At 43.8% G+C, this 16,886-nt stretch overlaps 1 protein-coding gene across 1 annotated transcript in view; it reads right to left on the bottom strand.

The window, feature by feature from the left end:
• Nucleotides 1-16,886, bottom strand: part of LOC137430982 (integrin alpha-6) — a 446,593-nt gene that overhangs the window by 93,447 nt on the left and 336,260 nt on the right. Inside the window, exon 12 of the mRNA XM_078781278.1 lies at nt 13,171-13,334. Coding sequence (XP_078637404.1) covers nt 13,171-13,334 — 164 coding nt within the window. The remainder of the gene's footprint in view (nt 1-13,170; nt 13,335-16,886) is intronic.

Consider the following 16,886-nt stretch of genomic DNA (forward strand, 5'->3'; position numbering starts at 1 on the left):
TGGTAGGAGGAGACCTAAATGGACATGTGGGAAGGAGTATGGACGGTTTTGAGGGAGTTCATGGGGGTTACGGATATGGTGTGAGAAATGGAGAAGGTGAAAGGATTTTGGAGTTTGCCGATGGAGCTGATTTGTTGATTTGTTACACTCAGTTCCTGAAAGAGTATAATAAGCTTGTTACATACACGTCAGGTGGGTCGACGACAACCGTTGACTACGTGATGGTGCGTAGGCGAGATAGGGGGTACCTCCGGGACACAAAGGTGATCCCGGGGGAGGAGGCTGTTTCACAGCACCACTTGGGTGTCTGCGACATAAGGGTGAAAGGTGCGAGGAGAGCTCGGCTGGTGAAGTACCAACCGAGAATGAAGGTGTGGAGGTTGAAAGAGGTGACAGTAAGGGAGGCATTAAAAAAGAGGCTGAGTGGGGTAGAGGATGATGTGGTTGAGCTTGAAAGTGGTTGGATGTCAATGAAAGATAGTCTGTTGGGAGCCGTTGGTGAGGTAAGTGGATGGACAAAAGGACCACCGAGGCACTCGGAAACATGGTGGTGGGATGACTAAGTTGGAAAGAGGATTGACCAGAAGAGGAAGAAGTTCAAGGAGTGGCAGAAGGTGAAGGGTACGGGAGCAGAAAAAGCAGAGCATGAAAGTTATAAGGCAGCCAAGAAGGCTGCAAAGAAAGAGGTAGCAAAGGCGCAGGAGGCATGTAGGAAAATGTTCGGAGAACGCTTGGATTCGGAAGAGGGTCAAAGCGCGGTATTCAGGATTGCAAAGCAGATAGCGAAAGGGAGTTGTGATGTGATGAGGGTGAGTTGCTTGAAGGATGAAGTGGGACAAATCGTTGTGGACCCAGATGGAATTAAAGGAAGATGAAAAAGATGTATGGAAATGCTGTTGAATACAGAGAATGAATGGGATGGCAACATAGAGAGTAACCCAGTTTTAGGACCGGCAGAGAAGATAACTGAGAAGGAAGTTGAGGAAGCGATCAAAGCAATGAAGAGTATAAAAGTGGGAGGGCCGACGGGAGTTTTTTTTTTTTTTTTTTTTTTTTTTGTATACAAGATCGAGGCTCGTGAAAGAGCGAACATTAATCACACAGAAAGACAAACAGACACATAAAACAAATAACATCGGGAGCGGTAGACAAGATGGGGAGAGAGGGGGAAAGACACAAACACAACATTTGAGAGCAGGGACCGAGAGACATGGAGACATCGAGAGATCTGTGGGAGGGAGAGGGCTTTGGGGGGAGGCATGTGAAGGGGGGGGGGGGGGGTGGGAGAGGTATAAACATATGTACACTGCCAGGATTTCCAGGAAAGAAGTTGGAATTTCAAACAAGGTGGATCTGGGGTGAATTAGTGGGGGTAGAAAAGATCAAGGTTTTGGATGGGGGAAGATAAGAGATGGTGGTGAACAGCTGTTTTAAAGACCTGGAGGGAGGAGAGGGATTGAAGGGAGTGTGGGAGTTTGTTCCAGAGGCGGGAGAAAAGAGGAATGAAAGAGTGAAGGTGAGCAGAGAGCCGAGATTTCGGCAGTTTAACCATCAGAGGGTTGCTGGCAGATCTTGTGCGACCTGTAGGAATATTTGGGGGACAGAGCACAGAGAGAGCTGGGGGAGCAAGGCCGGAGAGGAGTCGGTAGAAGACAGAAAGACCACCTACCTGCCTGCGGTGAGTGAGTGAAAGGCCCTCAGAGATAGCTTCATCGCGGGAGATTCCAATGATTTTGAAAGCTTTGGATTCAACAGCGTGAAGCCGAGCCAGGTGTGAGGCAGGAGCACCAGCCCATATGGGAGAACAGTATTCCATTGAGCTGCGGATGAAAGCCTTGTATGTGGTGAGGAGCTCAGGTGTGCCGAGGAAGGACTTCGCACGACGGAGGATGCCCAGTCGGCGACTGGCTTTGGAGGCCAGCTTGGAAATGTGGTTTTCCCAAGAAAGATCATGGCAGATAGTGAGACCCAAAAGCTTTAGCGACAGAACTTCTTGGAGAGGATTGTTGAGAAAGTAGATGGGAGGGTTGTCCAGTCGATCTTTTTGGAGAGACATAGTAAGAGAGTGAGATTTGTCAGGATTGAAAGACATGTTCCACTTGTTTGACCAGTCTGTGATTTTGTCCAGGTCTTCAGAGAGTGAGGAGGCTGCAGACTGCCGATCTGAGGGAAGAGGAATGGAGCGGCAGAGAGTGGAGTCATCAGCAAAGAGATAGAGAGGATTTTCCAGAGAGTCGGAGAGATCATTGATAAAGACCAGAAAAAGCACAGGGCCCAGCACACTTCCTTGGGGAACTCCAGCCTGAACAGGAAGGGGAGATGAGAGAAATCCATTCAGGGCCACACGTTGACTACGACCAGAGAGGAAGTCCGCAAGCCATGCATGGAGATTTCCATGGATACCATAGGAGGAGAGTTTGGTGAGCAGAGCTGGGTGCCAGACCGTATCAAAGGCCCGTGATATGTCAAGGGAGACAGCTCTGATTTCCTGTTTGGCATTGAGGACCTCCATCCATTGTTGAGACAGCAGAAGCAGCATGTCCAGAGTAGATTGACCTGGTCTGAAACCAAATTGATGATCAGAGATCAAGCCATTGGAGAAGAGGAAAGATTTCATATCCGAAGCAATGATGGATTCCATGACTTTGCTGGTAATTGGGAGCAGGCTGATTGGTCTGTAGTTGCAAGGATCTGTTTTTGCACCTTTTTTGTGTAAAGCGGTAATGTTAGCTGATTTCCAGGAAGCTGGCAGATGACCTTGAGCAAAAGATAGGGTGAAAAGAACAGAGAGAGGGTGAGATAGAGCGGCAGAGCAGGATTTTAGGACCCGTGGGCTGATGCCGTCTGGTCCAGTTGCAGAATCAGAGTCGAGGTTTGACAAAAACTCCTCCACCTTGTCAGGAGAGAAGGACACAGAGTCCAGGAGCAGTTGGGTTCGACTGGGAAAGGTGGGAACAGAGAGAGATGGGTTTGGGACTAAGGATTTTGAGGCGAACACAGAGTTGAGGCATTCGGCTTTGTCACGTGCGATGTCAACTGTGTGGCCATTTGAGGTAAGGGAGGGGATGGAGGGGGAACAAACACCAGAAACGGATTTGACCAGACGCCACCAGGATTTGGAGGAAGGAGACAGGTTTGAGAGTTCATTCTTGAGTGAGGAGAGATAGTGTTTCCTGGCACTCCTGAGGGTAGACACACACTTGTTCCGAGCTTGGTGGAAGGAACTGAGATTGCCTTCAGTTGGATTAGCCTTCCAAGAGGCAAAGGCAAGTTGTTTCAGGGCAACTGCCTCACCACAAGATTCAGTGTACCATGGACGGGAGGAAGGGTAAGACAACTGAAGGCGAGATGGGATAAATCTGTGCATGAGAGAGATCAGTTTGCTTTGGAAGAATTCCCAGGAAGAATTGATGTCAGAGGCAGTGGAGATGGGAGACCAATCCAGACGATTGATGGCTGCTTGAAGACCGTCCCAGTCGGCCTGAGTGAAATGCCAGACTCGTCGACGCTGAGGAGGCTCTCTGAGAATGGCCAGAGAGATGTCTACTTTGACAAGCACATGATCAGAAGAACCGATTGGAGCAGAATAAGAGCAGCAGACATTAGCAGGGAAGTTTGTCATAACCAAGTCTAGAAGAGAAGATACTCTGGCTGAGATCCGGGTCGGGAAATTGACAGATTGTGTCAATCCCAGTGAGTCACAGAAGTCCTTTGCTGAGGTGCCATGACTGGTGAGAGAGGAACCCACACCCAACCAGGTGGCATGATGACAGTTGAAGTCACCACATATGAGGAAGAGAGAGTTGGGATGAGTGGATAGAAGTTGGTCCATATTCTCAGACAGCGAGATGTAGATGGAGTCATCACTGTTTGGGGGACGGTACAGAACACATAGGAACAAAAGGTGGGAGCAGAGAGGAAGCCGTAACCAGAGGTATTTGTGGGAGATATGTTGAAGGGAGCAGGAAGTTGGGGTGTGAAGAGGATGACAGAGATCTGTAATCTGGGGGTGAAAGAAGGCCGCATTCCATTGGATTGGGAACTGAGTACGCTCATCCCTCTATACAAGGGGACAGGTGACCCTCTGGACTGTGGCTCGTATCGAGCGATAAAGTTATTGGAGCATGAAATGAAGGTATTGGAAAGGGTGTTGGAGAGGAGGATAAGGAAGAAGGTGAAGATCGACGAAATGCAGTTTGGATTTATGCTAGGAAGAGGAACGACAGATGCGCTCTTTATTTTGAGGCAGTTGCAGGTGAAGTACATGGAGAAGAGGAAGAAGTTGTTTCTTGGGTTTGTTGATCTGGAGAAAGCATTCGATAGGGAAGTGGCCATGTGCTGTGTGCAGGAAGGGCGTCGGAGTGAACTCTATTCAATGCACAATGTGTGCTGAGTGGGTTCATCAAAAATGTTGTGGTCTGAGAGGGTCATTAACCAGTGTGGCAGCTACATTCAAATGTAATGTGTGCAGAGAGGGAGCTGCAGATGGAGGAAATGTTGAGCTGGATCTTGGAGATGGCGTGAAGCTGGAAGGTGTGAAAATATTTTGCTACCTCGGAGACGTGCTGAATGGAGAAAGTGGATCAGACTCGGCAACGGTTGCTGGAGTGAGGTGTGCATGGAAGAAGTTTCGGGAACTGAGTGGCGTGCTGATGAGGAGGGGAGTGTCGTTGAAGCTGAAGGGAAAGGTGTATGCTGCATGTGTGAGAAGTGTTATGATATATGGGAGCGAGACATGGGTAATGAACGTAGAGCAGCAACGAAGGCTGGAAAGGGTGGAAATGCGAATGGTTCAGTGGATGTGCAGAGTATCGTTGAGAGAGAGGAAAACAAATGATGAATTGCGAAAGATGATGGGAATAGAGCCTGTGATTGATGCTGTGAAGAGGAACAGGTTGAGATGGTTTGGTCATGTGTTGAGGAAGGATGAAAGTGATTGGTTGAGAAGAGTAATGGAAATGAATGTCGAAGGAAGTAGAGGACGGGGAAGACCGAGAAAGACCTGGCTAAAGATGGTGGAAGAAGAAATGCGGGCAAGGGGGTTAATAAGGAGAGATGCAGAAAATAGGGCAAAATGGAGAAGATTGTCATGGGGACCGCAAGGCTAACCCCCGCTCTAGCAGGGAAAATGGACTTTAAAATGCATGTTGTTGTTGTGTTGTCGTCCAGGCAGTAAATTGTATTTTTTTCAGTGTACCTGCAATAACCTGGCTATTCTTTAACGTCCACCAACTAGGAAGTTGGGAGACTAGGTCCTAGTAGGAAGACTAGGTCCCCCTGCACCCCCCGGAGATATACTTCTAATCAGTGTTTCTAGATTGGAAAAAATGTGTAGAAAATGACTAGCTATGGCCCCAAGCTGAAAAAATGTCCCACATACCATTTTTATGCAAATTACTGCTGCCATTATCAAAAAAACGATTTTTGACATATCTCAGCCAACGCGAGTAAAGTGCAAGGGTGGGAGAGTTTTTGGTGTGTCGACCTTCAGGCTACGCTGTTGTGACCTATTGATGGTAGGTAGCATTCGGTCCTTGCTGCTCTCGAACCCGGGCTTGACCTCCTGCACCATGATTCCTCCAGCACTGTTTACAATGTTGCTGCCGTGCACACTGGTAGTGGTTTTATTCAAGTTGTCCCACTCACAGTGGAATACAAGGTTGCCCTCTCCTGTCACAATTTGTGGTGTACGATAAGTTGAGACTTCATCCAGGACCTTGGCGAGAGCAGTTTCCAACTCCAAGGCGAAATCGTAGCTCTCAGAGTGTCCAAGCCTGTGTAGTATTGTGGTGAGCTGTTTGCTTCGGAACAGGTGCCTTACAGTCACACAGAGGAGAATGTGCTTTGGTAACTTCCATTTTCCATCTGACACTGCACGGCACAGATCTTGTCCAATGGAGAAGACCAGACGCTTCACCTTTTCTGTCTCGATGCCCTCCTTGCCAGTCATTAGCACGCTGAGAAAGCGGACAAGGTCTGGAGGTAGGATGTCTTCAGGATTGAGCTCCATGTCTTCAGCTGTTGGTGGCCATGGTTGGTCTTTACACTCTCTGAAAGCCTGTAGAATACCCTGGCGAAGTTGGAGGGCAACATTTTGGTTCTTGTTTGTGCTTCCGAGTGTGAATGCTCGTGCGAGAGCATTGGAAACTGTTATGTTTGAGCTGTGCACAAGCCAGAAAGAAATGACATCACATTTGTCATGATCAACCTTCGTGAAGTGGATATGCTCCTTGATTGGGTCATTCTGTAGGCGTTTCAGTAGTTTCTCTGACCGATAATTTGAGTTCTCATATCCATTCAGTTTCAGTTCCTCGACATAGAGCAAGCGCAAGGAAGAAAGCTGTAGAACTTTATTCTGCTGGATGACCTGGGTTTGAATGTGTTCCAGTACTGAGTTGAATGCCTTTTCATGGGCGGCTGACATGCAAGCCTGCTCCTTTGGTGCTTCGGCTCTGTGAATCGCACGCTCATAGTTGTAGAATGCTGTGCGGAAAGCTTTAAAACATGACGGATGGTGTTTGGCCTCACATGCAAAGAGGTCTTTGTTTTTCACCTTTCGATGGAGTCGATAGAGACCCATTTTCTCAGCCCGTGTTTCGATTTGCTCCCATGCATTTTCTTTGTTTTTAAAGGATGGGAAGGTTGTAGGCCTCTCAGTATTGCGATGAGCATCTTTGGTCTCAACTTTCTCACAAAATATACACTCTGGCGGGAAGATGGGTTCAGCAGAACCTCCTGGTTTACGAGGAGAGTGATGCCATGATGAGGTTGATGGCCCTGGTTCTGTATCATCTCCCAGACGATGAAAGTGGCGGACAAAGTGCTTATAACACTTGCTGTGATATCCTACTCTTTCTAGGTCATCAGGAAGAGTTGCCGGGATCTGATCACATACTGATTGCATACGACATGGGGAGTCATGCGGTTGGTTGAGACGTCTATCCCGGATCTTTTGAAGCAGTTGCAGTTTTTCTGAAGCAGATCCTTTAATTTTACGGAGGGGCGTGAAATCCCCATGATCAGACATGGATGGTACATGAAGGATGCATGTAGGAGGAGAGCTTTGGGCTGCAGGTTCTACACTCCGTTTTCTTTTGGGCATGCTTGCTGTCGATGTCTACCATCACTGTTAAATGACAAATAAGAAATCACGAATGATGTTAAAAGTGCCTGTGAAAGGAGGCTCTGAGTTTTCAGTGAGGTAACAGAGGTTCTGAGTCATGTTCTACACTAGGGTACTTTTTAGCTGACTAAACCATGTTTAGTGGCATCAAAAGTGCTAATAGCTAAAACATCTAAATTCTTCCACACTAACGTTAGCTATCTAGGCCAATGAAACATTGTGCTAAGTTACTGTAGCTAGCTCAGCTGTCGTGCCTCTTTCTGGTTCAATTCATATACAGAAGTCAACAGATATGTCTCATGTTTGGCATTAACAAAAGTTTAAGTTACACCGACATTAGGAACATACTGTACATAGATGAGGCTAGCTTTAACGTTAGCTAACATGGTGCTAGCTGGCTCAGCTGTTATTCTGCCTGTTTATGATTTCATGCAGAAACTGAAGTCAAGAGTGTGAGTAACATTATAGTTAGCATCTTACCTGGCTAGATTGGAGGATGAATACCAAGAACAACACACAGATGGAATGGAAGACTGAACTTTCAACTGAGGTATTCAATAACATCAACGTTACCAATTGATACGAGCGCGCGACATTACCAATTGATACGAGCGCGCGAGCGCGCATGTTACATGGATGGAAATGTAAAATGGCAGCTATAGCAGCACTAATTTGGATCTCTAGTCTGTCATTTCTGCACTGTGATTGGATAACATAAAAAAATATGTTTGGGAGTTAACAGCAGGAGTTGGTAGATTTTACGTGGGCTGGGTGAGAAACCTTTAAATAAGCAAGTGAAAATCTCTCGCAATACAAAGTCAATGGTGGGAAGAAAAGTTGAGTGGTACCAATGTTACTGCCAATGTCCCGCCCCTATGCAAGACTCAGGAGCATCTTGTTGACATTTAACCTTGAAAATACCTGGGTTTAGACCCCTTATGTACCATGTTAAGTTATCTGCAGTATTAACGTATCCTTATCATTTGTAAAACTGATTATTTTGTAATTACAGCATTAATATGCATACTAGTATACCATAGACACATGTAATCATGTTATGAATAGTTCTATCATGATCTATGCCCTTCAAAACATGGGTCTAGACACCTTCATTTTTCAATTATCTGCAATATTGGCTGAGATATGTCAAAAATCGTTTTTTTGATAATGGCAGCAGTAATTTGCATAAAAATGGTATGTGGGACATTTTTTCAGCTTGGGGCCATAGCTAGTCATTTTCTACACATTTTTTCCAATCTAGAAACACTGATTAGAAGTATATCTCCGGGGGGTGCAGGGGGACCTAGTCTTCCTACTAGACTAAACTGGCAGATAGAACACCCAGCTTAACATCCATCCAAGGGACGGCACACATTGATGCCTCATACTGCTTGTGAAACATGAAGAAATTGGTGCGAACAGGTGGGATCAGGGACTCGAGCCACTCTGGCTCCAGGGACAGTTTAACAACTAGGCCAACCAGGCGGTCGCCTAGAGCGGCGAAATATGAAGGCGGTAAAAACACGAAGAAAAAACTCTTCATGAAATTACACAGGGGAACAAACAGACTGTTTAGGTGTACAAACACATTTAGAGGTACCTTTAATACAAACCAAACTGTTAACTTGGAGCTCCACAAGCCAGGGGATCTCCCAGGGGATGCAGTAAGTACCACCTGCAATTGTGCGTTGAAATAAAAACTACGAACTCCACGTGAAAACTGCTGGTAATGGTGGATAGCACCATTTAGCTCTGCGAACACCGCAAAGGCATCATGTGGGGATCAGGTAAATTATTCTTTCTCTGCTTTATCCCGTCATTACCTTCCCCACCCCACACCCCTCCCCGTTATCACCCCTCCCACCCTGGTGCATTTATCCGAACATGATATCTGATATCATGGGTGCGAGGAGGTGATATAATTGTAATGGTCAATTACTGTAACTAGCAGAATATCCACCCTATGGGCGACCATAGTCTATGCATGAAACATGGTATTCTGGCGCAAACCTTTATTTGGGAGTGTATAAGCAACTAACAGGTCCATTAATCTCTCCCGAAAATGAAAAAAAAAAAATAACCCGGGTTACGTGCATGAAGCAAACACATGCATTTTTGAAATGTCTAATTATAAATGTAGAAGTTTTATTCATACAAAATGCGTAACATGCTTTTTTGAAATGTGTAATTATAAATGCAGAAGTTTTATTCATACGAATGCACAATATGCATTTTTGAAATGTGTATTGTAAATGCAGATGTTTTATTCATACAAATGCATAATATGCTTTTTTGAAATGTGCAATTCTAAATGCAGAAGTTTTATTCATACGAATGCACAATATGCATTTTTGAAATGTGTATTGTAAATGCAGATGTTTTATTCATACAAATGCATAATATGCTTTTTTGAAATGTGCAATTCTAAATGCAGAAGTTTTATTCATACGAATGCACAATATGCATTTTTGAAATGTGTAATTATAAATGCAGAAGTTGCATACATACTAATGCACAATATGCATTTTTGAAATGTGTAATTATAAATGCAGACGTTGTATTCATACTAATGCACAATATGCATTTTTGAAATGTGTAATTATAAATGTAGAAGTTTTATTCATGTGAATGCACAATATGCAGTTTTGAAATGTGTAATTATAAATGCAGACGTTTTATTCATACGAACGCATAATATGCATTTTTGAAATGTGTAATTATAAATGTAGAAGTTTTATTCATACGAATGCATTATATGCATTTTTGAAATGTCTAATTATAAATGCAGAAGTTTTATTCATACAAATGCATAATATGCATTTTTGAAATGTGTAATTATAAATGCAGAAGTTGTATACACACAAATGCACAATATGCATTTTTGAAATGTGTAATTTTAAATGCAGAAGTTGTATTCATACTAATGCACAATATGCATTTTTGAAATGTGTAATTATAAATGCAGAAGTTGTATTCATAGTGATAAACAATATGCATTTTTGAAATGTGTAATTATAAATGCAGAAGTTGTATTCATACTAATGCACAATATGCATTTTTGAAATGTGTAATTATAAATGCCGAAGTTTTATTCATGTGAATGCACAATATGCAGTTTTGAAATGTGTAATTATAAATGCAGACGTTTTATTCATACGAATGCATAATATGCATTTTCGTAATGTGTAATTATAAATGCAGAAGTTGTATACACACTAATGCACAATATGCATTTTTGAAATGTGTCATTCTAAATGCAGAAGTTATATTCATACTAATGCACAATATGCATTTTTGAAATGTGTAATTATAAATGCAGAAGTTGTATTCATAGTAATAAACAATATGCATTTTTGAAATGTGTAATTATAAATGCAGAAGTTGTATTCATAGTAATAAACAATATGCATTTTTGAAATGTGTAATTATAAATGCAGAAGTTGTATTCATACTAATGCACAATATGCATTTTTGAAATGTGTAATTATAAATGCCGAAGTTGTATTCATACGAATGTATAATATGCATTTTTGAAATGTATAATTATAAATGCAGAAGATGTATGCATACTAATGCAAAATATGCATTTTCAGAATGTGTAATTATAAATGCAGAAGTTGTATACACACTAATGCACAATATGCATTTTTGAAATGTGTAATTACAGACTTGGCATTTAATATGGAATATATATTTTTTCTTGACTTGGGTTTACTTTCTTAACTCAGTATATCAATCTGGTGAGCTTTTTTTACACTTTGGTGATTTATTTGTTAAAAGAACCATGTCACAGATTGTCTGTCGCAGCAAGAAGTCAACAACAGGATTACATCACAGGTGGCGTGGCAAAATGTACGGACAGGTGCATTTGACGATTGGCTTCACAGTCGGGTATACAAGGGTTGTTGCGTTCTGTATTAGTGGAAAACAACTGCTGCACGTCTCCAAAGGTTATTGCCGCTTCCTCTGGAGATGGTCCGTCAACTCGGCAATGCTGTTTGTCATGGAGTGGTGGCTTTACGAAATTACGGCATGAAAGAGTGTGCTATTGCTCGGCAGTATGGTATCACTCAAGGTCAGGTGTCAAAGATCCTGAAACGAAATGCTCAGAAGGGTGTCCCTACTCCAATACCGAGGCCAGGACGTCCCCGCAGAACCACAAGGCGGGATGATCGCCAGCTGCACCGATTAGTCCGCAATGGCCGTACCAAGTCAGCTAATCGGCTTAGGGCTGAGTGGCAGCAACTGACAAATGTGCCTGTATCCAGAAGGCTAGTCAACCAACGACTGGTTCAAGCAGGCTATCGTGCCAGCCGTCCCCTGAGAAAGCCACACCTGACCAGACAACACCACCAGCGCCGATTGCAGTGGGCCACAGAGCACCGTCAATGGCAGCCAGGACACTGGAATCATGTGATCTTCAGTGACGAGTCTAGATTTCTGGTCTATCGTCAAGATGGCCGCATCCGAGTGCGCAGACAAGTGCATGAAGCCTACAACAAAGATTGTATAGTGCCAAGAGTCCAAGCTGGAGGTGGTGCGGTGACCGATTGGGCTGCTTTTCATGCAGGGGGCAAAACTGACCTGGTTGTTCTGAATGGAAACCTGAACCAGTTCAAGTACAGGGCCATTCTGGAAGAAACATTGCTTCCATTTGCTCGTGCAGCCTTTCGCGGAAACTTTGTCTTCCAAGATGACAATGCACGGCCTCATCGTGCTCGCATGATCCAACACTTTCTTGCTGACCGTGGTGTAGAGCATATGGAGTGGCCTGCCATGTCCCCGGATATGAATCCAATAGAGAACTTGTGGGCAGAATTAACGTGTCAAATCGACCACTCGGACCAGCAGCCGACCTCTGTGCATGAATTGCAGCAGGCTATTGTCACTGCATGGCAAGCGATTCCTGTCCAAACCTTAGCAAATCTCGTGAACAGCATGCCTCAACGTCTACGTGCTTTCCTGAATGCTCGTGGGGGTTACACGAAGTACTGAACTGTAATTTTACTATCCGTAATCCCAGTCGTAATTTAACTTTTGTTTTTGTTAAAAAAAATTTTGGCTAATGTGCAAAATAAAGAGATACTTCTGGAAAACGTACAGAAGTTTAACACAGTACTGTCCATGAATTTAGTTCGATATCAGTTTACATCACTTTCAAGGATCAATTTATTTGTTTCAAAATGTCAAATGTGGTTTTTGTTTCTTTTAAAGGTCACACTAACAAAATCTAGAATAATTTCAACATAATTCCAATGAACTTTTGGTTCCAAGTCATCTTGAAAAGTAAGTTCACCCCCACAAAAAAAATATTCCATATTAAATGTCAAGTCTGTATAAATGCAGAAGTTGTATTCATACTAATGCACAATATGCGTTTTTGAAATGTGTAATTATAAATGCAGACGTTGTATTCATAGTAATAAACAATATGCATTTTTGAAATGTGTAATTATAAATGCAGAAGTTGTATACACACTAATGCACAATATGCATTTTCGAAATGTGTAATTATAAATGCCGAAGTTGTATACATACTAATGCACAATATGCATTTTTGAAATGTGTAATTATAAATGCAGAAGTTGTATACATACTAATGCACAATATGCATTTTTGAAATGTGTAATTATAAATGCAGAAGTTGTATTCATAGTAATAAACAATATGCATTTTTGAAATGTGTAATTATAAATGCAGAAGTTGTATTCATACTAATGCACAATATGCATTTTTGAAATGTGCAATTATAAATGCCGAAGTTTTATTCATACGAATGTATAATATGCATTTTTGAAATGTATAATTATAAATGCAGAAGATGTATGCATACTAATGCCAAATATGCATTTTCGTAATGTGTAATTATAAATGCAGAAGTTGTATGCATACTAATGCAAAATATGCATTTTCGTAATGTGTAATTATAAATGCAGAAGTTGGGTGCATACTAATTTGCATACGAGGCTGGTACTTCAGAAAAGAGCAAGCTCATAATAAATTCCAAGAGATGTAGGATTCAGGGTAGCTGGAGGAAAATGGCTCACTTTAAGTTGCAGGGTATGAGTAAAACACTGTCTGTTGTTCTTCCCAGGAAGCCGCACCGTACCAGTCACTATATTTTCATTGTGCTTGTTGTTCATGAAAACCACTCGGGATGCAAGACCTTGATCTCGTCTGTTCATCTCCACCTTCATTATGTATCCGAATACTATAACGCACACACATATCATGCACAGCATGAAGAAGATTCCAGTGCAGTAAATTATTCAAGCAGAACAAACTTTACTTCAAACTAGTATATAATATAAAAGGAGCTCCGTCTCGGCATGCATCCGTCCATCTGTCCGTGAAGCCATGCAACTATTTAGCTCTTTCACGAGCCTCGATTCTGTATACAAAAAAAACAAACAAACAAAAAAAAAACTATATATCTTTACTTGCATACTATTACAATACCGAAGACCCCAAAAACCCTGATGACCCTTAAAGACCACAAATACCCAAAATACACCAAAGACCCAAAAGACCTCAAAGACCTCGAATAACCAAAAGACCCCACCCGAGGTACCAAAAGACCCCAAAACACCAAAAGACCCAGAGAACCCAAAAGACCCTGAAGAACCAAAAGACCCCAAAATACCCTGAAGACACAAAGGTCCCAAAGAAGCAAAACACCCTGAAGACCCTAAAAGACCCCAAACACCCCCAAAAGACACTGAAGACCCCCAAAGACCCAAAAGACCTGAAGAACTAAAATATCCCAAAGCACCAAAAGACCCAGAGGATGCCAAATATCCCAAAGAACCAATAGACCCCGAAACATCAAAAGACACAGAGGACCCAAAAGACTCCCCCCCCCCCCCCAAGACTCTTAAAGTCCCCAAAGACCCTTCAATTACCCAAACCCCCTTAAAGCCCCCAAATACCAAGAGGAAAAAAAGACCTTGAAGAACCAAAAGACCTAGAGGACCCAAAAGACCCATAACTCCCTCCTCCGGTATGATTTTGGTTACTCCCTCCTCTGGTATGATAGACCTGAGCCTCATCCTGGTGGTGGAGTTGCTATCTTTATCGAAAACTCTTTTCCTCACTCTCCTTGCACTGCTCTCTCTCTCCAGCCCACCTCCAGGAGTACCTCTGGCTACGGCTTCCTCTTTGCTCCCACCCTTTGTTCATATGTGTGTTGTACCATCTTCCAAACAGTGACAACTCCATTTACATCTCGATGTCTGACAACATGGACCAACTTCTATCCACTCATCCCAACTCTCTATCTTCCTCATTTGTGGTGACTTCAACTGCCTTCATGCCAGCAGGCTGGGTGTGGGTACCTCCTCAGCAAAGGACTGCTGCGACCAACGAGGACTGACACAATCTGTCAACTTCCCAACCTGGATCTCAGTCAACAGGGCATCTTCTCTTCTGCACTTGCTTATCACTAACTTCCATGCAAATGTGTGCTGCTCTTCTTCTGCTCCAATCGGTTCTTCTGACCATATGCTTGTTGAAGTGGACATCTCTCTGGCCATTCTCAGAGAGTCTCCTCAGCATCAACGAGTCTGGCATTTCACTCAGGTTGACTGGCACGGTCTTCAAGCAGCCATCAATCATCTGGACTGGTCTCCCATCTCGATTGCCTCTGACATCAACTCATCCTGGGAATTCTTCCAAAGCAAACTGCTTTCTCTCATGCACAGATTTATCCCATCTCGTCTTCAGTTGCAATACCCTTCCTCCCGTCCATGGTACACTGAATGTTGTGTTGAGGCAGTTGTCCTGAAACAACTTGCCTTGGCCTCATGGAAGGGAAATCCAACTGAAGGCAACCTCATTTCCTTTCTCAAAGCTCGGAACAAGTGTGTGTCTACCCTCAGGAGAGCCAGCAAACACTATCTCTCGACTCTCAAGATTGAACTCTTAAACCTGTCTCCCTCCTCCAAATCCTGATGGCATCTGAACAAATCTGTTTCTGGTGTTTGTTCCCCCTCCATCCCCTCCCTTAACTTAAACAGCTGCACAGCTGACACCACACGTGACAAAGCTGAATGCCTCAGCTCTGTGTTTGCCTCTAAATATTGTGTCCCAAACCCATCTCTCTGTTCCCACCTTACCCAGTCGAACCCAGCTGCTCCAGGACTCTGTGTCATTCTCTTCTGACAAGGTGGAGAAGTTTCTTTCAAACCTCGACTCTGATTCTGTGACTGGACCAGGCGGCATCAGCCCACGGGTCCTAAAATCCCGCCCTGCCACTCTATCTCACCCTCTCTCTGTTCTCTTCACCCTCTCTTTTGCTCTAGGTCATCTGCCATCAGCTGGAAATCAGCAAACATTACCGCTTTACACAAAAAAAATTGCAAAAACCTCAGGAGAGCCAGCAAACTCTCAAATCGAGATTGAACTCTCAAACCAACTTCTTCATTCCAACTTCTTTCCTGGAAGACCTTGCAGTGTCCATATCTTTTATACCTCTCCCACCTCCCCCCAAGCCCTCTCCCTCCCACAGTTCTCTCGATGTCCCCGCTCTCAAATGTTGTGTTTGTGTCCTTCCCCCTCTCACCCCATCTTGTTCCGCTCCCCTTATTTTGTGTTTTATGTGTCGGTTTGACGTTTTGTGTGATTAATGTTAGCTCTTTCACGAGCCTCGATCTTGTATACAAAAATAATAATAATAATAATAATAATAATAATAAAAACAGATCCTTGCAACAACAGACCAATCAGCCTGCTCCCAATAATCAGCAAAGCCGAGGAATCCATCATCGCTTCTGAGATTAATCCTTCCTCTTCTCCAATGGCTTGATCTCTGATCATCAATTTGGTTTCAGACCAGGTCACTCTACTCTGGACATGCTGCTTCTGCTGTCTCAACAATGGATGGAGGTCCTCAACGCCAAACAGGAAATTAGAGCTGTCTCCCTTGACATATCACGTGCCTTCGATACGGTCTGGCACCCCGCTCTGCTCACCAAACTCTCCTCATATGGTATCCATGGAAACCTCCACACATGGCTTGTGGTCTTCCTCTCTGGTTGCTGTTAACGTGTGGCCCTGAATGGAATTCTCTCATCTCCCCTTCCTGTCCAGGCTGGAGTTCCTCAAGGCAGTGTTCTGGGCCTTGTGCTTTTTTTCGTATTCATCAATGATCTTTCCGACTCTCTGGAAAATCCTCTCTATCTCTTTGCTGATGACTCCACTCTCTGCCGCTCTATATCTCAACCCTCAGATTGGAAGGCAGCAGCCTCTTCACTCTCTGCAGACCTGGATAACATCACAAACTGGTCAAGCAAGTGGAACATGCCTTTCAATCCTGTCAAACCTCACACTCTCACCATGTCTCTCCAAAAAAACCATCTGCACAACCCTCCCATCTACTTTCTCAACAATCCTCTCAAAGAAGTTCTGTCACTCAAGCATTTGGGTCTCACGATCTGCCATGATCTTTCCTGGGAAAAGCACATTTCCAAGCTGGTCTCCAAACTGGGCATCCTCCGTCGTGTAAAGTCCTTTATGGGCACTTCTGAGCTCCTCATCACATACCAAGCTGTCATCCGCAGCTCAATGGAATACTGCTCTCCTGGTTCTGGGATGGTGTTCCTGCCTCACGCCTAGCTCGGCTTCACGCGGTTGAAACCAAAGCATTCAGAATCATTGGTATCTCCCGTGGTGAAGTTGATTCTGAGGGCCTATCACTCGCTCACCGCAGGCAGGTTGGTGGTCTTTCTATCTTCCACCGACTCCTCTCTGGCTTTGCTCCCCCTGC

Source organism: Myxine glutinosa, chromosome 7 (genome assembly GCF_964187855.1).
Source record: "Myxine glutinosa chromosome 7, kmMyxGlut1.1, whole genome shotgun sequence".
Taxonomy (NCBI): domain Eukaryota; kingdom Metazoa; phylum Chordata; class Myxini; order Myxiniformes; family Myxinidae; genus Myxine; species Myxine glutinosa.